The sequence below is a fragment of the Pseudopodoces humilis genome, chromosome 9 (assembly GCF_049639895.1).
Source record: "Pseudopodoces humilis isolate 2021_Gansu_Grassland_sample_001 chromosome 9, ASM4963989v1, whole genome shotgun sequence".
Classification (NCBI taxonomy): Eukaryota; Metazoa; Chordata; class Aves; order Passeriformes; family Paridae; genus Pseudopodoces; species Pseudopodoces humilis.
The window spans coordinates 1,123,292-1,148,346 of NC_142208.1; the positions used below are offsets into that span (position 1 = coordinate 1,123,292).

Genomic DNA, 25,055 nt, shown 5'->3' on the forward strand with positions numbered 1-25,055 from the left:
AATTTGTGTGAGAAATTAGCCATTTCTCAGTATCATCATGAATGCAGCATCACAGAAGTGACAAAGACTGTGACAAAGCACAGGATGTGTGCCTCAAACCCCAGCTGGCAATTGAAGAGCTCTGCTACTGCTGAGTGCTTTAGTCTGACTGTCCTGGGTTAGAAACAAGCCTTTGAGAGAAAGGTGTAGTGTATTTCCAAAGTGCTCGATGACCTCCTGCTCATGCTCCCTTCTACAGCTCTGCTTCTGTATGAGTAATGCTAGGTGTGACATTTACTCCCCTCTGGGAGAGTCACTCCTTTATCCCTCAAGTTCAGAGGTGTCTACATTTTTCCAAACTGTTTGGCACATCACTCCTAGGTTAATTTTACTGATGAATCACATTGCATGGTTTGGCATACACAGCTATCCTGGAAGTGTCATGAGGATTTAATGTTCTAAAAACAGGCTGTATGTCATAAGGTTTCCATGAAAACATTCTTTAACATAGGCATACAAAGCTTAAAAGCTGCATTTTATGCTGCTTTGATTGAGGAGGCCAGACCTGCAACTAATCACAGAATTTTAGAAACTCTGAAACCCTGCAAGATTAATTAAGATTTTTCTTCCTGGCTGCCAAATGAAAGCATTTCTCTGTTTTAGTGCTCAAAGTCTAGAGCCAAACTTCTCTTACATTCAGCTCCAGTCAAGTCAATGGATTAAGATCTAGGATGAATTTGGCACAGGGGGTGACGCTGCCTGTGCTTAATGTGAACCTGCCTTGCACGAGGAAGCTCTGGTTGCAATCCGTGGCAGGAATGAAATGTCAGTGGCAGAGCATTGCTCCTTCAGCCGTGCCACGAGGCTCAATGTCAGAACTCCCCCTGACATTTCACTGCTGCCACGTACCACGCTCTCAGGGCAAGGAAAAAACCAAATGTTAACAAGGAGAAGGTATGGCTGGACCAAAGGTTTCCATGAAGCTTCACTTCACGTTGGTTTTGATTTGTAAGCATTACAAAGAGACAACATTTGCACAACAAACTCTTTTTTCCAACTTAATCCCAAAATACTTGAACATTATGATGGAAAGAGCGACTACAGAACACACTAAACACAGGAGTTAATTCCTGAAGTTTTAAATCACTGATGCTGCAAATTTAGGACTAACTGAAGGAAAAAAAATAACAATTAACTCGATTCTGCTTCACGGTTTGAGTCTACTAAAGGAACATAATATTTGTATACTAATAAAAGAAATGTAAAAAATTGGCTTACACAGTGGTTTTAAATTTGCTTATAGGAAATTAAAATTAAATTGTGCCTCACAAAAGCATGTGATACAGACTTTGCATAAACACAACAGGTTAACTGGAAAAGCTGATCAGTAACACAATGACTTCGACCTTAATGGCAATGATATCACAGCATTCTGTGCAATGTGTTTTGCTCAGTGTGCCACTTAGGTAAGAAAACACATTTAAATGGACACAAAAATATGATATCACTGTACTATGCAAATTATTTTAATGTTCTGAAAAGATGCTGCTGAAAATGAAATTAAATCCTAGAACATGAGTACTCTCTTTAATGTTTATTCATATCTGCTAAGGCTAACACCCTAAAACAAGGCTACAATATAAGGAAGAGGCATGAGGTAGGTATATAAAAAGACATGAGTAAGTGCCATGACTCATGTCCCAAAGTACACAGTTGCCTACGTGAATTACACACCTAAAAGGCAACTTGTACATTCATGTACCAAATTTGTGCCTGTAGTCACACAACTGCATGCACCTTCTCTCCTGATAATGTGACCATTTTCAGTGGTCACCAACTGCACTTCTTGAGAATAAACCACATTGTAGATAGAATTTTAAGAAATTCTCCCTTCAGTATCACAGGAACCCTGTGTAATTCCCAAGTCTGGAACTCAAAAAGGCATTAGTAATTTGAAAAGGACATTTTTCAATGGACCCTGTAATGCACATTACCATACTTCTCCCTTGGGAGTGCTAAACATTTCCTCTGCTTGCTCCTGGCAGAGTTGTTCATCTATCCCAAGCACTGGAGGTTTGTGTTCTGGATGCCAACTAGGAGCTATGGTGTCTGTACCTACAGGTGTGTAAGGACAGCACTGAACAGAAAAGAAAATGTGATACTCACTTCTGGGGAACCAGTCCAAAAAAACAAACCCTTTGTATCCAAGTGTTACTGGTAAAAATCCCAGATTTGGGCAAGCCACTATGGACAAAGTTTAAAACAGATGTAGCTGTTCCTTCTGTTTGAAGAGGTTTTGTTTTAGAGGATCTGACAGGACTGTGACAGAATGTGACCACTAGAAGTCAATCAGAAGGTAGAAAGGTAATTTTGAAATGTATTTTGAATGAAAATGCAAACCAATAGTTTCAAAATAAAGATAAAAATTAATAAACAAAAAATAATTACAGATTAGTATTTTCAAAATAAATGTTAGCAAGGAACCATACTGTCTAATCTACTGGAAAATAATGGCAGTGGTACTGTGATCATGAAATCCTCAGAGGGAGAAGTAGTTTATTAATAATGATTTTAACACCAGTGATCTCACATTTTTAGAACTATTTTTAAGTGCTGCTTCCCACCTTGGGAAAGAAGTTAAAGAGGATGGTTACACCCTCCAGAGCAATAAGTGAATTTACACAGGTATACATTCCCTCTGTTCTTACACCTCCCTGCAGGGTCTGTTTTTGGCCAGTGGCAGGGGAGCCTGCTGGCTTAGGTGGATCTGTAACCCGAGCCAGACCAGCCAGGGGGTTCTTCCTCAGCCTTCCACATGTGCCAGCTCACCTGGCATCTTGGATTTGCGCTGCTTTTGCATGAGCTCTCCAATTTCCAAAGGTGCTGCCATGGGTTTGGTTGGTGGCCAGAACTCTGCATCCCAAACAAGTCCCACTGAGGTTTGAGAAGCAGCGTGAATGGCTGCTGAAAGCTACCTGGAGGAAAGTGCAGAGTGAGCACTGACAGAAGGTAGCTCAGGGCATCTCTGGTGTGGATGAAATGCAGGGAATGCCCTGTGTGCTTTGAGGAAGCTGTGTTGGATGGGCACAAATAGGGCCTGGTCCTCTGCTCACCCACAGAATCGGCATTTAAGTGCTAGATCTGTACCCCTCATACCTCAGAGACCCCTTGAGGCTCCTTCCTCAATTCTCAATTATACTTCTGTTATATTCTGGGTTTCTGCTGATATGGACTGTTTAAAAAAAATTTTTTTTTTCAATATATTAATTTGGGTTTTTTTCACACTTAATTTGTAGCACAAATTTGTTTAAAAGTTCTGCAATTGAGTGGTCAAACAAATTATTCATGTTTTTCTTAAATATCTGAGATGGAAATGTATTGAGGTACCTTATAGTGTAAGACAAGAGATATTAATTATTACAATTTCTTACTTAAAAACCTATCCTTATCCTTTCCACAACAATCTTATTTTCTGTAGTATCAGTCAGATGTTGACAGGTTCTTTTACCAAGTTACCATAAAAGATGGATGAAACTTTTTCTTAAGTCAATTGAAGAAAGAATATTGCCAGTATGACAGCCCCCACCCTCACATGCAGAAGATGCATTAGCTGATCACATGTAATTAAGAAAGTCACATTAAGAAAATACAAATACTTTTGAGGCATTTTTTATCTATCTATCTATCTATCTATCTATCTATCTATCTATCTATCTATCTATCTATCTATCTATCTATCCATCTATCTATCTATCTATCTATCTATCTATCTATCATCTTTCTTTCTTTCTTTGAAAAGTTACAGTGAAGATGAATGCACTGAAGTTTGGCTTTTCAAATTTAGCTAGTTATCTATAAATACAGATATTTCTGAGTATTATCTCAAACATTTAACTCTGGATCTTTACACATAGCAATACATCTTCTTTATAAAGCCCAGATTTAATCTGGATCTTTAATTCTCCAGACCCACCTGCTTTTTGTGCTTCTGTTCTGCAGTCCTGCCCTCCCCTCCTACCAGCTCAGAGTGAGCTGCTGCTCCCTGCCAGTGACACGTCCTGTAGAGCTCTCTGTGAAGGAGCTGCTTTTCCTTTTGTGTGGATTCCTGCATTTTCCACTGAAACAACCCTTCTGAACCCTGAGGGACTTAGGAATGCCTGAGATCAGAGTGTGACAGCTCTAGAGGGCCCAACAGATCCTTGGATATGCAGCAGTGTTTAAAGAGGAGCATCGTGCAGAACAGCATTCCTGGTGCAGCTGCCTCACTGGCTCTTTCTGTAACAGATCAACTCTCTTACCTTGTGATACACTTCTGCCATCTTTTATAAAAAGCAGGTTATGTTAAATACATGGCAAAGCAAAGACAAATTTCAGTCACATCCTGATTTAACATGAAATTACGAAACACAAGTTTGAGGGATATTTGTTAACTTAGGGTTGGGTGTTTTTCGCTGCACTTTAAGCCACTACACAGATCTGATTGTACCTCAAGAGAAATTCAGAGCTGTGTTACAAATTCAGAGCTCTTTTACTCTTTATTTAATATTATTAAAATCATCAATATTTTATTCCTATGACTATTGATTCAACACTTGCCTGCAGTACTGTCAGAATCTTCAGGCTAAACCTACCAATTTTACCATCAGAAAGACTCCAAACATGATCATCCTAGTTATCCACTTGTTTGCATTGAAAAACAATTTCTTTTTGCTTTGCAGGTGGTACTGTGAAGGGAAGGAGCTTGAAAACTCACCAGACATTCAAATTATCCAGACAGGGGATCGACACTCACTGATTATTGTTGAAGCTTTTGAGGAGGACACAGGGCGTTACTCGTGCTTTGCTTCCAACATCTATGGAACAGACTCCACTTCTGCAGAGATTTACATAGAAGGTAATGTTACAAGTGTTGCAAAAAACTGATGGTTGGAACTGGTCAGACAGGATTAAGAAACAATTATGTATCTTGTTTGCTAACTGTGCTAGTTTTGTCTTTAAAAAAAAAAAAAAACATAGCAGGAGTCAACACTTTCCATCATTTACAAATATAATTTTTATTTTCCTGTAAAACACTCTTCAGACAAGGGACCAGTCTCTTCAGTCTCTCTTCAGACAAGCCCTTACATTTTATGTGTTGCTTCCCAGAGATTTTATATATCTCACTGCAAGATCCAAGTCTAAAAATATTCAGATTCTGAAAACACCTTGTATTTTTTGTCTGTGGAACTCTACAGAGGTGTAAGAAACTAAACTTTGTGTCTAATTCTTATTAATCCCTTTTCCCTACAGTCATTATTACAAACTGAATGTAGGACAGCTTCCTCTTAACTCTTCCTTGGAATCTTTTAACCAAAATAAATATGCCATCAGTTTGATATTCTACTTGTCCAGTAGATGCTGTAAATCAAACAAAATATATATTTGCAGATTTAGGTGTCTTTTCTTTCTCCTTATTCTTTTTACTACACCTAGGAGGCCTAGGAGTGGTGTATTTATTACATTTCCTTTTAACACTTTCTTGGGTAAGATTTTAGACTGAACCCATTATTGTGCTATTTTATTAAAATAAACTTAAAATAAACACATAGGATTTTTTTTTCTTTTTTTCTCTCAGAGAAACATACTGAGAGCACCATCACTAAGCACAGTGGGACCATTCATAAATTACAGCACTGCCCTAAAGATGAATTTTGTTCTGCTGTTACTCTTCTTCCACGTCTCCAATTTGACAGTGGAAGGACAAATCCTTTTTTTAGTATCTGCACTGCCCCTGACATTAACGGGAGATGTCTGTGCTTGGCAGGGATTTACATGTTCTAGAGACAGGGGCCAAAGTCTGCTTTTACCCAACTCAGAGGATGCTGGATGGGAGCCACGGCTGATGGAGATGTTCACTGGCAGGAACTGCGGAGAAAATGCAAATTCAAGCACAGTGAAGGCAGAATCAGAAGTGTAAAATGTCTCAGTAACTCTCAGCAGTCAGTAAACAGAGCTAGTATCTTCTTCATATGGTGGTACAAGGCACTAGCTGGAGAATAACAGCTATGATTCCAGGTCTCTCTCTTTTTCCTTCTCATCTGATATATCAGGTGTCTGAGAGAAGAAATCTCGTACTTGATTCACAACAAATATGGACTAAATGATTTGATTTAGTTTTTGACTAAATCAAAAACCATGGTGGCACTTGAAAGAGAACTTGAGGAGCATCCAGGTATATTCAATCCCTCTTGGATGTTCTCCTTATTTCAATTGCACCTCCTCCCAAATCTGCCTTATCTCAACAGCAGTTCTGTGCCTTGCACAGTATGGAACGCTGGGTCACTTCCCCTGCAATGGGATCTTTTGTCTGGACACAGATTTATAACACATATCCATAGAGTGCTCCACAGGAAATCTGAATAAAGCTTTGTGGCATTCAAAGAGAACCTCAAAAACCCCTCTGCTAAATGATATATTTTAAATTCTTTCATAGGCATCTCTTCTTCTGACTCTGAAGGTGAAATCATCAGAGACGAAATGGATCAGTAAGTTTAAAATCAATTACATCCTCCACATTTCTTACAGTTAAAAAACCCACAAGTGCAGACATTTCAGTTTGCAGCTTCCAACACGTTATCATTCTGTTTAGGATGAGTTTGGACTGGTTGGGTTGAATTTTGTTTGGCTGCTTGTTTGTTTGCTTTACAAATAGCACGGAACAAACATTTGTTTACTTTTGTGTCCTCTAGATTAATAATTGAAATTTTAATATTAAATATTTATATAAGAAGGAAGATGTTACCATAAAGATTGAAATTCTAAAATTAATTTATTTAAACAAAAGCCATTTGACTAGATCCAGCTTAAATGCTGATTTAAGTGTTTGATTTGGACAAAGAACAAAGTACAATTTCTCACAGGAAAATACACAAATTTTTTTGGCAGAATATAGGTGGAGACTGATTATTTAGATTTAAGATTAAGAAATTAATAGACATGCACTAGAGTGAACTGAAATGATGCTATAAAAGACTGCTTAATTATAAAAATATGTGAGATGCAATCTAAAATCTGGGAAATGTTTATTTATTCATTTATTTATTTTTCCTAAATGAAGTCCATCCCCTGATGGTTTAGAACCTGATCCAATGCTGTTAAATTTCTTTCAGAATCAAAGTCCTTTTATTAGCTAGAAAGGGAGTCAGACTGATTGAAAACTAAAATAATCAGTCTTTAATTTTGGGCTCCTTTGTATGCACAGATTCCACATGAAAAGCAACCACTGCTTGATAAAAGAGGCCATAACCAGATTTGTGCACCCAGTTGGTTATTTCCATCTCTAAGGAGAATTGCACTCATCACAAATGCCAGTTTTTAAAATGTAAAGAGGAGACATTTGCAGTGTATTTGACTGAAGGCCTCTGGCTGACAGCAAATCCTGCTGTACGCGATTTAAACTTCAAAGTCACAAAATACTCCAGGTGGAATTGGTTTATGGACTTTGATGAATGTTAGGGGTTAAATCTCAAGCCTGATGTACTGCTGATTGGTCTGGGATGAATGCTGAGGTTTTCCACTCTAGCTCAGACTTGTCCAAATGGCACAGGCATTTTTTATTTTTCACACTCATCTCATTAGGGTTGACCATGATCCTGATCACTTGAAGGCATCCCTATATCACTTACCTCATCAAGCTGTAATTTTTTTCTCAGAATGCTGCTCTGACATCATAGTAGGATGTCCTCAAATGATCACATTTTGAAAGACCAGGTTTGGGTATAAGGAGAGTGTCTTCATTTTTGCTTAGCTTCCAGCTGTCATCACAGGAATCTGAACACCTGTACCTAAAGGGGGTTAATATGAGAACAGCTGCTAAAAGATGTTCAAAAGAGCAGTCAGTGATCACAACATTTGTATCTTCAATCTGAGGAAAGCTTCCCCTGTTTTGAAGGCCAGCTTTACTGGCGTGACCTCAAGCTGAATAAAAAGATCAGCTCTTCACTGTCTGCATTATTTCACCTAGCAATAAAATTTCAAAGTGTTGAGTCTTGTATTTCCATATATGAGCAACCACAAAGTGAAGAGGTGTCAATCTGTACATTAGCAAAATTGATGCTCTGTTGATCAGAAAGCATGTCTCTTTTATTTTTCAGCAATTAATTACCGAATTTGTATCCAAACAATGTGTGGTATTTTCATTACCTTCATTGCCCAGCTCTTCACAAATTAAAAAATAGCAGTGCCTTCTGTGAAACCAGCATTGCCTTCTCAAGCTGCTCTGAGCTGCTGACAGCCACAACTGGGTGAATCCAGGACATTGATTGCATTTGGCATAGCTGAACCAAGAGATCTTTGAGTGGCCAGATATGCAGGCTGAGTTTAAAAATGCAGCTTTACCTAGGAGTAATTTAGGAGTAACCAGCTCAGAGCAGGAGGAAATCAGCCCCAGGAGTGAGGCTGGGGTTGACATGTAGCTGAGACAGACGTAACTTGGGGACACACACACAGCTCTAACTTGTTCTTGGGTAATATTTCACAGCAAACCAAAGCCAGCCAACACCTCTGTGAATGCAGCAGCTCCTGCTGTCAGAACTGCAACCAAGCATCAGGAGAACACCAGGGCACCATCAGCTGTGGCTCAGCCTGGGCCTGTCCCTGTCCAGACTGTGTCAACACCAGTTAACCAGGTAGGGGGGACACCATGGTGAATTCCAAGGACTAAAAACAAGCTCTTCATAAAGTGTTTCTTCTACAGTTTGTGACTGAGAACCCCAAATTTTCTAGCATTTGCTTTGCTGTTGAAGTTCAGCTTTGAGCCTGGCAGCCATACAGTCCACAGACGAGTTAACCTGGAGCTGCCGGCCAAGGGCAGGGCACCTTCCTCCCCCAGCTGCAGGAGGAGCAGGAGGCTCAGCCAGCACTGGGAATCTGTGCATTCCAGCAGCTCCATGGGATCCAGCTGCATTCCAGCAGCTCCATGGGATCCAGGTGCACTCCAGCAGCTCCATGGGATCCAGCTGCACTCCAGCAGCTCCATGGGATCCAGGTGCACTCCAGCAGCTCCATGGGATCCAGGTGCACTCCAGCAGCTCCATGGGATCCAGGTGCACTCCAGCAGCTCCATGGGATCCAGCTGCACTCCAGCAGCTCAGGGGCTGGAAGGGCACCACCAGGATGTGGAGTCACCTTTGTGGCCTCTCCTCATCGCAGACTGGCTCATGCACTTTCCAGCCTTGCATGTTTTCCTCTCCCTCGCTACAGAACCCACTTGAAACCTTTTCCTTTCAATGAAACTTATTTTAAGCTGAGTCACTCACTACTATACTTAATTTATATGTAGATAAGCTTGTTTGCCACATAACATTTTACAATGCACATCCAAGGGTTTCTAATTAATGTCACCATGAATTTGGAGTTGCTTTTGTTGCATATTCACAGCTGTGAATTCTCTCCTGATAAGAAAGAGGAGCCATACTTAGTTAAAACTGCAAAGTTCACGAGCTTCTGAGTTTCTCCCTTTACACTGCCTTTTCAAAGTTTATAGCCCAGAATGATTGCACCATCTACTTCCTTTGGTTATTTCCTGAGATACTGAATCATTAATTCTGTTCTGGGGCAACTCCTAGTGCACTAAAATAATAAAAGCTATATTAAATACTCAACCTACATAACAAAATTTTCCAGGAGGAAAACAATTCCATTCTGCTTTCACTGAGTAGGATCAACAGGTTGATATCCCACCTCTGTAAAAGGTTTGGTTTTGGTAAAGGAGAAGAATTATAGTAGCAGTCACACATGTGACTTAACATTTCCTTATCAACATCAATAACTATTTTGTAACTAAGAATTTTTAAAACAAGACTATGACCAAGCAGACAACATATATTTGAAGACTGAAGAAAAGATGTTACAATACACTGTGCTAAAGCTTTTCTTGCCATGATTAACTGAGTAGGGCAATAAAAGTAATTAACAGCATTTTTGCTGTTATTCCATCCAGGAAGATCAGTTGTCCGCAATAGAATTTCTGTTCACTGCATTAGGTGTTTTGCTTTAGACTTCATCCATCAAAATCTCTTTTATGTTGTTCCAAAAGCACATTTCTCTTGTATATGAATAAAATAATGTCTGTACACCTAAACATCATCTTGTGATGTTTTTTAATCCACAGGCTCAAAGCCCCACTAACTATTTGCAAGGACTGGATGGAAGACCTATAATTGCTGCTCCTGTATTTACAAAGGTAATTTCTACTATGACATATTTGCAAAGCAGAGGTCAGATAATTGTAAAAAAGAGAGAATTAAAAATTAGCTCTCAAAAAAAAAAAGAAAAAAAGCTTTTCCTAAGCCATTCAAGGGTTTAAGTGTCTTTATTATTAAATCTTACTGAAATCAGTACTACATCCAGACCATTAAGACATTTACTGACTGTCTATTCATTTTCTCTATTAGATGTTACAGGATATTTCAGCTTCTGAGGGGCAGCTTGTTGTTTTTGAATGTCGGGTGAAAGGAGCTCCTTCCCCAAAGGTTGAATGGTATAGAGAAGGAACACTGATAGAAGACTCTCCAGATTTTAGGATATTACAGAAAAGTATGTTTCTTGTGTGAAAATATTGTGTCTAATAAAATATAGGCAAGCAACAAAATTGCTAACATAGCAGCACTGTGAATTTCTTACTACAACTGTAATTTTAATTTTCAAATGGAGTCAGAACATCTGCAATTTTCTCTAAGTTGCTGAAATGCTAAAATTGTGACAATTCAACAGAAATTCCTTAAATACTGCACTAAACTAAACCTAAGTGAAACAATGGTTCATCATATCTTGATTTCACGTGGGTCAGAGTTTCAGAAATTGTCTTCAAGACAAAATAGAATTGTGCCAATACTGGAGAATTTATTTCCTATTCCTTCCCAAGTTCCCAACAGTGTTCATATTGTTCATTGGCTTTGACATACCATTGAGTGAAAGGCCTGGCTGTCTTCACCTCCCCTTAAACAGAAAATTGGATCAAAAAGAGTATTTCATCATATTTAGAAGGTCAAACTTTATATTTAGTGCTTAAGGAAAAAGAAATATTGGCAAAAATAACTGTATTCAATCTAATAATTCTCCTCTTCTTTCCTTTAGAACCACGATCTATGGCTGAACCAGGTGAGGATCATCAAAGGCTCATAATTTTTCCATTACATAAATGTGGTGGTTTAACCTCAGAAAACATTAAATATTAAAACTTCATTATTTAATTAACATAATTTCTTCTTTTCCCCATGTTCTATAGCTACTAGTGACACACATTTCACTGCAGACTGTACCACAAACATGTAATTTGCATTAATTCAGTCTCTTTTGAAGAAAAGTTTTCATTCTGCTTGGACCCACTTTTAACTCAGGATCTAAATGAGCTAAAGATTAATAAAATTAATGTATGAGGGTCCCCTGTACATCTGAGGTCCTGAAGTACATGAGATGAGGTAGACCTGAGCTATTTTTATCTAGTTTACCAGTTAGGGAACATTGCATCAGACGTTTAGCCATGTCAGCCATTCCCTGTGCTCCCTACCAGCGTAATGTGAGAGTACCACATCAGGTGTTCCATCCCTGATATCAGCAAATCCTAAAAATGTGGCTGGATCTGCTGATATCAAGGATCAGGGCAGAATGTGGACTGCTTCACATGGTTGGAGCAGAGGAGCCACAAAGCTTTGATTATTTCTCCATGAGTTTCACTCTCCTCGCTATGTGTTTTGCCACCAAAAATACGAAGCCGCCCCTCTCAAGATGGAAAATTACCAAAGGAGTATTAATACTTATGGAATATAAACTACTGTATTCTCAAAAAAAAACTTCTGTATTTACCCCAAAAAGAGTCTCTCTAAAGAAACTGTCTCTGTGTGAGATTCAGGACTGAAAAAATGGAGCTTGTACCAGAAGGCACCGCCACTGTTCTGTTAGTGTGCAGTGGCATCACTGCTGAGTAATGTGAAGCAGTTTTTAGGGGATAATCAGTTGGGTGCAGTTGTCACAGACTCATCACCTGCTGCTCATTCAGAAGGAATCTGGATTTCCATGCATGCAGTGGTTGGCAGATCCCAGCACGATAAACTAGATACTATAAAGCCTTCAACTAGTTCTGTTATCATCCTGCTATAATAAACTATTATTCTCCTATAGTTGATAGCAAACAATCTCTTTGTTGCTATTAGGTTTTCCTTGGTGATGACATGAAACAATCAAATTTAAGTGTGTTATAGCCTTCTGCAAAAGTACTCCCAGAATATTTATCCTGGAGGGTTTTAGGAAAGTTTATTGTTGGAAAATAGTCTCTGAGTAGGTGAAGAAATTTTATCAGCCCACATTTTAATTCACTTTAGATGTTACTGTCCCTCCTCCTCCTCCTCCCAGCTACACAGCCAAACCAAAAGATTTCAAATCCCACCACAACAGGTATTTATTAGCTGGCACTGCTGCCCAGACCTGTCAGGCAGGAATGTCATAAACCCAGACTGACTTTTCTAGATGGAATATCATTTTTCCTAGTACAATTTTGCTACCGTATTTTTGGTGCCCATTGGACATCTTCACAAAGAAGTCAAAAGACAACTTTCTGTAAGCACAATCCCCTCTATCTGCAAACCTGCACTGCTATTTTTGAGAACAACAGTCTATATGCATGTATTTTACATTTCTCCCCCTTACAGAGTGACTCCACTTGAATTGCTCCCAGGCAATTAAAATTAATCTTTCAATCTGCAGAGATAAAAATACCTATATTTTAGTGAGCTGCGAGCGAGGAGTACACCGTATATTTTTCCAAATTAAATTTTAAGTTCTTTTAAGTCTGTACTTTGTGTGTTGGGAAAACATTTTCTAATGTTTTCCACACACTGCTGACACCTGTTCTTTGCTTTCATTGGGCATGCTGGAGCACAGAGGGTACCAGTTGCTGCAGACAATGCTGATAACAGCTGCTGCACACAAAGGCTGCCAAAATTGATAATACTGATGGAACTAGAAACAAACTGAGCAAGGTGGAAGACCTTAAGGAAATCTCCCCAAAGGCAGTCAGGGTTTTGTGTGTTCACTGCATGTTCACTTCATCCTGACTTTTTTTGCAGAGGAGATTTGTACTCTGGTGATTGCTGAAGTATTTTCAGAAGATTCAGGCAGTTTCACCTGTACTGCGAGCAATAAATACGGCACAGTGTCCAGTATAGCTCGTCTGACTGTCAAAGGTAAGAGCTGCTTTGAGTCCTTTGCTCCCTAGCAAATACGAGCAGAGCAGGTACAGAGCATTTATGCTGTGTACTGTTGACTCCAATGCAGCTCAAGTTCTGCCAATGTTCTTCATAACTGAAAAGTGTGAGAATTCTCTGGGGGAAAAACCAAACAGTTTGTATTTCAAAGATGTAGTGGGATAATTCACTGGGGACGTGGCTGAAGATCACTGATTGATTCTCCAAGATTTCCCTTTTCCTTCTACCTTTACAACATTCCTTTTCCAAGGGAATTTGTTCCTAAACAAACACAGTCTAACAACTCAGTGCAACAGCTGGAAGGACATCAGAGTGAGTTTTTCGAACCGTAACTCCTGTGATTTCATTTCACTATGATTTCTGGCATTTACATATCCCACAGGTCTCACCTTTCCTCTTTCAGCACCTGAAGACAGCAGTAACGCTGCTGCCCTTCACACCACGAGCTCCATCGACTTTGTCGCCACTGAGCACCAGCCTCCCCCACAAACTCCTGCCAGCCAGGGAGCAAATCAAACACCCAAACCTAAACTGGAAGGGGTTCTTGTCAACCACAACGAGCCCAGGTCGAGTTCCAAGGCAGGGCTCCGTGTCCACTTCAAGCTGCCTGAAGATGAAAAAGGAAGTGAGTTGTCCTCAGAGGATGGACCTGGCGCCACAAACCAAATCAGACCCAACCATTTCCCAGAGAAGATAAATGGACAGCCAATGAAAATAGCAGAGCCAACATCACCATCCAAGGAACCTCCCCCAGTACTGGCTAAGCCAAAGCTGTAAGTAAACAAAAGTCTAATTCTCAGGAGCATCACTGGTAGTTTTTAGTATTTATTGACCATGACACTATTGCACTGGAGCAAAAACTCAAATGCAGAATAAAAAGATTACATGGCATTGGCCCAATTAACCATCATCTTAGAAAACAAATTCTCCAGCACTAGATTATTTTTTCTGTATATCCCTGTGAGGAAAAGTGATCTCCAATTGAAAAAGGAAAATGTTTTCCCTTGGAAATGTTACTAATTCCACAGCGTTTTCTGCTGCGATCAAAAGGTGGAGAACACTGATCTTATGCAGGCAAAATAAAAGCAGGTTCTTCAAACATATCTCACTCAATTCTGGGTGTGAAATATTTCCCAAAGCCGATAAATTCAGTCTTACACACAGTACAGACTGGCAGCCAGCGAGAAACTGTCATCCCAAAGGCCGTGCCTCATGACTTGTACGTCCCACAAACGTCATCTCCTCCTAAAACAGATAAAATACTTGGAAATGCCTGATAATGTGAAACCACTTGAACTAAAAAGCACCTGATTGGTGCATTGGGAGATGAAGGGGAAATTAGAAGAAGTAATGTCGTTTTCTTAGAGGACAATTGATGGAATTCACGCTGCAGTTTATTAAGAGAAGTATTTTCAGCATTTTTTTCAACCTCCCACATACAGCCTAACAAAAAGCACACAAACATCTTCATTTCATTTCTCAAATAGGCAGAAGTTTTACCTAAGGGCTCAGGAAGGACTTTATCAAGTAATTCACTGGTACTCTTAAGCAAGGATGTAATTTCATAGCATAAGCATTACAAGACAGAACTTGTATTCCTGGTAGCAGAGGAAGAACTTGGAGCACAGGGTTTTAATTTGTGAAGCTCACATTCACAGCCCTACATACTTCCTGAGCTATAGTGAGTTTAAGGGGGGAGGCAGGAGCTGTATTTAAGTACCCAATACTTGCAAAAAGCAGAATTTCTCTCAGCTCCCCTTCCCAAAAAAGCTGTGTTACAAAGGATTGCTTTATTATGTGAAGGGCACAAAATCAGGCCCACACAGCTACTAACTCTCTACATTCTGCTTTATGAAAGCTTGAAATTGCTATCTTTATCTGCCTTTAATGGGGTTTTTGTTTAGTACATTGTAGAAACAAAGACTTTTAACTAAAACCAAATTATGTTGAATATGTATTTGCTTTGTCAGGAGCAGTTGTGGTTGGTCTCTACATCTACATTTTCCACTTGTTATCAGTAGTTATTTAATAGTCCATCGTTTATTACACAATCATTTTCCATATCCTCTATGTCTTTTCTGGCTTTGGAAGGGAAAAAGCTCTCCTGCTTTTCATGTGCTATATTTCCATAGACACAATAACAAAATAAACCGCTTGACAAGACAAAATGATTTTCCTTAATTGCCCTGAAAAACTATCCAGTAGGTAACATCTAGAAAATTAACAACTGCATGGAATGCAAATCCTCTCTGAATTATCCTCTCCTGCATGTCAACACCACCTAAAGTACGTTGTTAATATCTCCTATGGTGGATTATTACAAATCTTTATCAGTCCAAGTGCTGGTTTCAGAACTTCAGCAGGAGGTAAATAATGCAATCTGGTTTACAATCACTCATTTAAATTATGATACACCAAATCTCACTCTTAGTAATAGAAGCAGAGGTCCATAATTGACTTTGACAATGCTACCCCTTAAATATCTCCGAGTAAGATTTATACTTATATTTCACATGCTAAAATGTAAGAATTATCTTCAGTCAAATAATTTGCAGACAAAAAGCTTTGGTGCCTCTGGCAAAGAAGGAGAGATGAAGGAAAAGGTTATTTTAGTAGCAAACTAATACTATGCTCTTCTCATAATGTTAGAGAACGTCATGTTGCATTTTCCTGTCTCTTAGTGTATTACAGGATATAGAATTTTTCTCTCTGAATTCATACATGGAAGCGCAGCAACTGCTTCATTCGGGGCTCATAACCAATTCTGTTCATCTTTATTTTCTGTGCAGCGATCAGAGCCAGTTAAAACAGCTCCACAACCAGGTCTTGCTCGAACAACAGCAGGTGCAGCAGGCATCTCTAAGAGAGTGGTCATTCAACAGCACTTTGGTGAATTCTGCTACTTCCCTCTACCAGCAGTCCACCTCAACCCTGTACAAGCAAAGCTCATCCTCTGCCTCGCCATCCTTTGGCTACGGCCGCCCCAAGCAGTTCCTGGCACCGCAAACGCCGCTGCCGGCCAGCCCCTCTGCCAGCTCCTCCAGCACATTCAGCAGCATCCCTCAGGCGGCTCAGAGAACAAACCACATGGAAAATTTCATAGCAAATCCTCCAGCAGCCCCGTCCAGGCCGTCAGGAGGCTTTACAAGCAAAAGCGAACAGTCTCTACCAAGCCCTAAGGAAGCGGCGGTGCCTCCGTTAGCGTTTTCTGCTTGCAGTGTAAAACAGTTCCAGCCGCAGACTGTGACCCCCGCTCCCCTCTCCCCAACCGCACGCATCCAGAATCCAGTCGCTTTCCTAAGTGCTGTTCTTCCTTCACTTCCCACCACGCCATCCACCAATGCCATGGGACTGCCCAGAAGCACACCAGCCACGTAAGTAGCAGAAACCACACGCACAAAAGCAGGGAGAAATCCTCAAAGGAAACCAGGATGTGTTTCTGTTCAGGTGGTCAGTGGGGGAGTCCCTGAAAGGCAAGTCTCTTGTAAAATAGAGAAGTGACTTATATATTCTGGTCATTTAATCTAATCTTTACATCCAGTAAAGAAGGGATAACACCTTCTGTAATAATACAGAATTCAAGATAGAGAAATGGGATCCTACAAACAGATAAACAAGAATGTGGGGGCTCAGACATTCAGAAGACCCCACCAGTGTGAGAAAAGAGATTTCATGAGCTTGCAGGAAAAGTCACTATTTATACCAGGTATAAAAACATTCATACCTACTGTAAGCAACAAATAAAACTTTAAAGGTACCTTATACTGCAAGTTGTTTTATTTTCAGTCCAGGTGAGTCTAAGAAATAATTTATGTAAAGGTCTTTTTCTGATTGCAGTACTTTCTACATTTGAAGTCCCCCAGAAAATTTCAGGAGAGTTAATGGTTTGCCCATAAATACTTCAACTAACAGCTAGCATGACTTCTATGACAAAATAGCTACCAAGATACAAGCAAATAAAGATGATGAGGTACTGGCAAGGTGGTGGCCTTAAGAGTTTCTACTGGTGGAGTTGAAGCAAATTTCCCTTTTGTGGACTATGTGAACTCTGTGTTAGCATGGCTAGCACCTGTTCTTTGGTACAACTATTTACCCACAGAACTCCAAATCCTGCACAAAGTAAGGAATATTTTCCCCTTTTATCAGTGGTATATTTTAAGGTAGTGATAGCCACCAGCAAGTCACAATCTCCTGACTATCCTGCTGATTACAACAGAAAAATGTGTCCCTGTGTCTGTCTTTTACTATTTTCAAACCTTACTAAAATTAAACGGACCACACCTATAATATAAAAACAAAAAATAACTGTTGCTGTTAGGGCAAGAGAAATTAAAGAAGTAAAATTCCTGGAAAGGGTAAATGATCGATGAAGATGTGAGATAAAGATCAATGAGAACTTGTATTAACTTGTATTAATTTAAATTATTGCCTGACACCAGTCAAATGTACACATTGTACACCTAAGGTAACACCTACACTCACTTCTTTAGCATTTCCTAATAAATATCATATCATTATTGATATCATTATTGCAGGATAAATACATATGGAACTTAGATGCTTATTGTAGCATTACAACCCTTGTTTTCTTTAAGATGTGTGTTTTTAATTTCTACTGCATAGGAATGGGATGCCCCATTATTATAGTACCAAAAATAATTATAGGATATTACCAATAATAATATTATAGTCCCAAAAATAAAAAGAACCATATCCTGTATTGTGCTTTGGCTTCTATGTAAATAAATAACAGGTTCCACCATAACATATCATATCATATATGTGATGAAATATATATGTGCTGGTTGCTGCATGTTAGTATCAGAATTTTCTTTTAATAGCCCAACCCAGGGATTAACAAAGAAAAACCTGAAGCCTCTGCCATTAGCAACAGAAGATTCTATTCGGGAAAACAAAGTTGCACTTGTGAAGGACCTGGAAAGAAAACTGCATTTCAGAGAGGATGCTAATCAACAAAGTGGTCAGCAGGTAAGAAAACCGAGACTTATTAAAATAAATTTCACTCATGAACAAGAGGTATATGATGATGTGGGAAAATAGGTGTTTGTGTGGGTGAGCTGCTACACTGCTTTGGAATAGGAAACTGGAGCTTTAAACAGAAACCATGAGGGATGCAGCTGTAGAAAATTTACCATGTGACTGAACAGCATTTTTCATTTCTGGTCATCTCAAAGGCTGGTGTGAATGTAAAATTTCTTTATTTTCATGGAAGCTTCTGGAAATTGGCTTTTATTTTATTGCTTTTCAAGTCGCTCAGTTCATTGCACGTTCACATTTGTACATTCTATGTTTTGAAACAAAGAGTAAAGTAACAAAACAGTTTAGGATAAGGTTTTTGGTTTTCTTTTGGTTGAACTAAAATGGGCTTTCAATTTTTTAGCATTAAACCTATTTTTCCAAATTTCCAAACTTATATGAATTGACAGGGACTTCTCGGAGAACTTTATTGTAAGAATTTAGCAAAATAAAAGACCTTTTACAAAGTTCAAGGAACAAAATATCAGTTCACCCTGAACTGAAATTGATAAATTCACCAGATCTGTGCACTGTCTATGAAACTAAAGAAGAAATAAAAAGTGACACAGTATTCAGAGGTGGAAATGACTGTAAATCAGGTTCAACTCCCTCAAAAAACAGTAGGACACGCTAAGGACTGTTAGATAGCTGCTCTGCCTGCAGGTGATTATTCTTCTCTCACCTTGGCCATGGAGCCCTCCATAGCTGTCCCACAGCTCAGGATTAGAGCAGCAAATCAGGGTTTGGCCTCATCTGTTGTCAACCAAAGAACCTTTCCCAACATCCACCAGCCCCTCTGACAGAGAACATTCACAGAGAAGCAAAACGCCACCGAGGCTCGGGAGCAAAGTCCCCTCTGAGGACAACTGCAGTGTAATCCCTGGGGGTTTTTAATTTTGCTGCTGACCTTTCTTTCTGGCAGACAACACTGCCAAAGCACTTTGAGTAAAACAACTGGCAAGCAGAACGTTTTGCAGATGAATCACAAGTGTTCCAATTTGTACTCGCTATGCTAGTAAGACAAATTATTTCGAGGGCTACTGTGAAATACCAGGCAGTGTTTGGAGTTAACTGCATGATAACCCCTTTAGAAACAACCATCAGTACTAGTGGCAAAGTTATCTGCTGACAGCAAAAGCTATTTATACACTTATTTGCTATTCTGTATGAGACCAAACCTAAATCTTGATACTCAAATTCCTCGAACATGGAAAAAGTTCAAAGCTGGCACCTCTCTAATTGTTACAGTAATTAGAATGCCAATGGCAATGAAGTAAAATCGATAAAAGTTTCCTCATTTTCCTCTCAATTCCCAACTTGAATCCCTTCTGACTTTACTCCTCTCACCTGAGAAAAGCCTACTCCAGCAAATTCAAGCTTGAGTCTTCTCCTCAATGAAGGCAGTGATCGTTTCAACAGATGACAGGATCCAAAGTTCCTATTGCTTTACACTATATAGAACAACCAACACCATCAGAATAATATGCTGGAGTGCTGGATTCACACCCATATATTTTGTCCTGTTTTTTCCTCTCACAGTTAACATAGAATTAAAAGGCAGATATTTTCATTCCACAGACAGAATTATCTGTATTAAGTTAATTATTGTAATGGTAGGAAAGGGCTTACCCTCTCATAAATACAAACGCAAGTCTCCTCTGTGTGAGAGATCACTGCCTAATGCAGTACAGCATCCAGTAAGAATCTCAAATGTTGGTTTCCTTGTATTGTCTACATGCTATTTTTAAAATTCCTTCTCATAAAATGTGTCCTCTGGTGTATTTTTACTTAGAGCATTGTACTGGGACCCCACATTTCAACAGCAGAGTTCATTCTCATTTAAAATACCTGCAGAGCATGCAGGGATCATCCAGAACAAACGCTGCAGATGACAAGCCTGTGCCTTAAAGTCCTGGTATTGTCTTGTATTACCACATAAAGGGCAGTAATGAACAGGAGGGATTTGCATTCTGGTGCTCTATTTATTGTCTAAAATTGACTTCCATATGAAAAATGTTTAGCTCACAAGATGAGCTTTTCCTAAGTGTCAGCATTATGCACTCAGCATGATATCTGATAATCCAGATGTACTCCTTCTGCTTCATCCAGTACATCATTCATCACCAACAATAGAAAAATCCAGGATCAGAGCATAGCTGGGAATTTTGCTGATGCTGCATGAGACAGAACAGATAAGTCTCTGGGCTTCTACAGCTATGATGACCAGGAGGTGCTGACAGAAATACAAATACGACTTCGCCAAGATTCTAACTGCAACTTTGATCAAGTACATGCAATAACAAGCTGTCATTTTTACCAGAAAAAAAACATCATACCTGTCACTTCTGCAGATGGTGGCATGCTCAAGTGCCAGGTGAAATTTCATCACAATTAAGAGTGCTGGAAAAAAATGTGATTCAGTTACACCCAAACATTTTCAGTCAGATTTGCTCAGTTCTTTCAAACAAAGGGTGCCCTAATGGCTTTGTGCAATCACAGGAAGATGTTAGGACAAATCCCAGGATAGAGGAGACTTGACTCAGTGTCTTCCTTGGCTTGAAGACAATTGAATTCATAACTCTGAATTCCCATAAGGACAGGCTTCATTCCTTGCCAGTGGGTACGTGTGGCATTGGTGCTGTCCCAGGTTGCTCAAATAATTAAGCATTCTTTAACAGCAGGAGAAAAATCTGGAAATTCCACCTTTCAGAACAGCTTCTGTAACAGGTGACCTGAGCTAGAAAAGCTAGAAAGCTAACTAGGTGGTAGAATGACACCTTCTCCAGCTCCAAGAATAAAACTTTAGACTCTCAGGCACCAAGAACAGGCCCTCAATTAGCAGGATATTTCAAAGAGCATTTCAGCTCAATGATGAGGGTTCCTCTGAGGAAGCTGTTAGAATTTTTTCTTCCAGCTTGTGATGGAGAAAAGGAACAGAGAAATAAAAAGAGAATCACTCTACTGCTCAGAAATGAGGATAAAAAACCACCTGCATTCTTGTCCTTGCTGTAGTGGATGTTTTAGTATTTCTGCAAAGTGAAAGAGGACAAGAAGGACAAAGAACATCCCCATGCACTCCTCTCCACCCCCAGAATGTTTTATTGGCACAAAGCTTGGCGTTTTCTCTTGGAGACTGAGATTGAAATGCTGTGAGACCAAGCATCCAAGTCTCATAACCTCAGTGAGTGTCAGGTAACTGCAGCATTTGATGGAAGAATTTCCATCTCCACTTCCCAAAATCTGCCAGTCTAGTCCATTGGGACTTTCAAGTAAAATATCTCAGTAATGCTCAGTCAGAATGTGTCGTGTAGAAACAAAATGTGTGGGGAGAAAAGGAAAGAAGGAGACTTTGGCAAATGGAAAAATAGAAATGTGTAAATGGAAACTAATTATTTTCACCTGGTATTTGAGAGCATCCATGGGCTTCACTAATATAAATACATTGATAAATATTTCCTCTGTTAACAGAGAAATTCACCTTTACAGGCAAAACTTAGAAATGAATGGTATTATCTCCTCAACATTTTGTTAAACAAATAATATAAAAGAGAAAAATTAGGTAATTAAACCTCAAAATCCTGTACAGTAATAAAACTAAATGAATCAGCCATGCATTAATAAAGGAAAGCAGAGTTAAATACTTAGGGCCTGGTTTATACATTTTGGTTATCAGAACTAAAAACCATGCTCAAATATCTGTGTCATTTACTATGAAGAATATCACGTGGCAGTGCTGACTGGTTGTGCCTTATGTAAGACACAGATAGCAGCCTTATTTTTAGGACAAAGACAAAACCTACAGCTGTTTAGAAAATGATGCACAGCCCTCACATGAATATTCTTTACCTTTGCTAGAGAAGGCTTGATAAAAAATTTCAGAGCAGAAGAGATGCAGGGTTTGTCCAAAAGCTTTTAGATCACTAAAAGCCAAAGCCATGTGCAGATCCCAATTCATCACACAGGCCCTGACACCAGTAAAACCTCAACACTGATCCCACAGAACCATCTCCTTGCAGTTCCCATATTGAGCCCCCACAAATCACCCAGAACCCTGTTCCCAGGGCACAGAAATTACACTTCATTCAATCACTCCAAAAATCTGGCTCAAAATCAAGCTTCACATCATCTCTCAAAGGTCAGCAAATGTAGGCAATTTTAGACTCAGGATGGGAATTTGACCACAAAGGCTCCCCATGGAAACTTGTCTGCTCTGTACTAAAAATGAACAGAGATTTAAGAATCTGACCAAGACAAATTGATATTAATATGTAGAAACTCCCTGTACTTGTGGCAATGAGCAGTGGAACAACCGCTTGTGGCTCAAGACCTAGATCTAATCAATAGGAAAGTACAGACAGGTTTTCATGGTAGGGATCCTGGCTTGCAGAGCTCACATTGGAGAGGGAAGCTGAGCTCTTCATGCTTGCACAAGCTCACTGCAGCTACAAAGTCTGTGGGAATTGGAGATGGCAACTCCATTTGCTTTCTCCTCCTTCTTGCTTAATCACTCTGAACTGTATTTTGAATATTGTCTGACTAGACAATGCCTTGCTAGGCTCTTTGTGGGTTTGTGTGTGGGTAAGCATGAGATTCATGCCATATAATTCATCTGCAGGACATATATCACCCCAGTGCTACCTCTTCATAGGGCATGGCAAGTGGAGAAAAGCCTGTGCATTGGATCTGCGGCTTTTGGATTCCCACTGCTGAGAGGGGAACAGGGAGAGGAGAGAGAATCCAAACTAATCAGGAGATTTCAGCCAGAATAGCCAAGATTAGACTGCGAAGCTAAGGAGTGCTACAGCTTGGAAACAGATGCTGAGATGCAATACATGCCATTTTCTTAGATAAACTGTTACGTGGATTTAGAATAATTCTGCCAAAAAGGCAATCTAGTAAAAGTTACAAAACTGGGATTAAATTGGGAAATTTGTCTAGCGTTGGCATTAAGTTGGCAACAGAATTGTTTTTATATAGTACATGAGAATCAACATTTGACTAGAGCTCCCCTAGCCTTTCTGTTTGTGGTAATTTCCCTGAGTTACTATGCTAACATGAGATTATTTTGATTCTACAAGCTTCTACTAACTGCTAGTATGTATATCCACTGAGATCCGAATCCTGACCAAGATAGATTTGAACTACAACAGATGCAGGATTTTAGAACTCATATTTTTACATAAAGGTGCTTAGAACCTAACAGGAATTACTGCACTCTATGCAATTCCTCCTTTTTGCCAAAAATGTTCACAGGTAGCAGAAAGGCCCAGGAGTTAAATTATTCCACAAGATCTAGGAGACCATGATTCAGCTCTCTGCTCTGTCACAGATTTTTTTGTGTTACCTTAACAGGTCCTTCAGCTTCTTTAGGCTTCAATTTCCCACAGGTAAAATGCAGTCCACAGCCCTGCCCTGAAGGGTGCTGTGCTCTCAGATTGTGAAAAATGATGGTGATGGAGCCAAACAGACCCATCACAGAGACAAAATGATGTGAACCCTTTCCTTCAGCGAGATTGGCATTGAGAGATGATTTTGTTTGTTGTTCAGGACAAAGTACAGCCACCCACCAGCAGCCTACAACAACATTGCCAAGGCAGAGCAAAGGCAAGCAGAAGGAAAGCTGCATTGCACTTCTCCATCTGCCACAGAGCTCCACTAGAACAGTACAAAACCACTCCAGATACATATTCAGTATGTGTCCTGGCTTTGCTTTGGCCAGTTTCAAGTGTTTTATCCTTCAAACTATACTGTGACAATATTAACACAAGCACTGCTGCCTACTCCCCTCTTGCACATTGTGCACACTAAACAATGTGCATTAGAGGTAGGAGAAATAGCTAGGTTTCCAAAGCTGCAATCTACCCAGCCTATAGAGATAAATATATACAATTACAGATGCATTATATACATTATACTTTGTACAGAGCACCACACCACTGAACTGGAGCTTGAATTTGTAGCTGGTAGATATCATAATTTAAATATCTGGCTACTGTATTGAACAAATGTGCGAATTACAGCCTGTGAAAGTTTCATGTTCTAGGAAAGCTGCCAAAAAAGGAGCTGCAATGCTACATTTTTTTATTCCAAACCAGGGCTTGAACCTTTGTACTCTTTCCCTCGGTCTCCTCAGTAAGCTGAACTGCAGCCTAGTTTTAACATTGTACCCCCTGGCTACAAGGGCTTGTTCTTTGTGTGACACTTTACCAAATACTTGTCTGAATCACAACAACAACACTTTGCCCTACACCACTTTTGTAATCACATTCAGAAACAGGCTTATGGCTTCTCTGATAAAAACTGTTCTTCAGAAAGCCGAATTAACAACTCCTTTCTGCTCTTGCTAATCCTAAAATAAAACCCCACCAAACAAGCAGAAACCTCCAAGACTATACTCTGCATACAGAAGTGTATTCTCACTTATTTCAGAGATTTCTGTTCTTTCTTTGGCCTCTGAATTTTGGCATTCAAATTTTCACAGGAAAGTTCACTTGGTCTTGTTGGTTTGGTCGTAAATTTACACAAGCACGTATATGCACACAGAACAGGTTTAGAAAAGCAAAGTATGAGGGCAACACACAGGAAAACAGGGGCTGTGGGAACCCTGACTTCAATGTTTTCTAATTTAACATGTATTTTAAAAGTATTCTACTTTTATACCTCTGTGTGTGTGTGTGCACACACGTCCAGGGTCACATGCAAAGAAACGTGGGAGAAAACTCCTCCATGATTAACTTCAAAGGGTCCCATGAAATTAATTCCTTCCTCTGCTGTACTTTCTTCTGCAAGCAGACATTT

The 25,055-nt window shown here is 39.6% G+C and overlaps 1 protein-coding gene across 3 annotated transcripts in view; it reads left to right on the top strand.

Annotated features, from left to right (window-relative positions):
• Positions 1-25,055, top strand: part of MYPN (myopalladin) — a 68,845-nt gene that overhangs the window by 27,423 nt on the left and 16,367 nt on the right. For all 3 annotated transcript variants that reach the window (XM_005530498.3, XM_014259249.2, XM_088059514.1), the window contains 10 exons: positions 4,698-4,873; positions 6,452-6,503; positions 8,498-8,645; positions 10,130-10,201; positions 10,413-10,554; positions 11,095-11,118; positions 13,083-13,199; positions 13,624-13,993; positions 16,010-16,594; positions 18,062-18,209. In XM_005530498.3, coding sequence (XP_005530555.2) covers positions 4,698-4,873; positions 6,452-6,503; positions 8,498-8,645; positions 10,130-10,201; positions 10,413-10,554; positions 11,095-11,118; positions 13,083-13,199; positions 13,624-13,993; positions 16,010-16,594; positions 18,062-18,209 — 1,834 coding nt within the window. The remainder of the gene's footprint in view (positions 1-4,697; positions 4,874-6,451; positions 6,504-8,497; positions 8,646-10,129; positions 10,202-10,412; positions 10,555-11,094; positions 11,119-13,082; positions 13,200-13,623; positions 13,994-16,009; positions 16,595-18,061; positions 18,210-25,055) is intronic.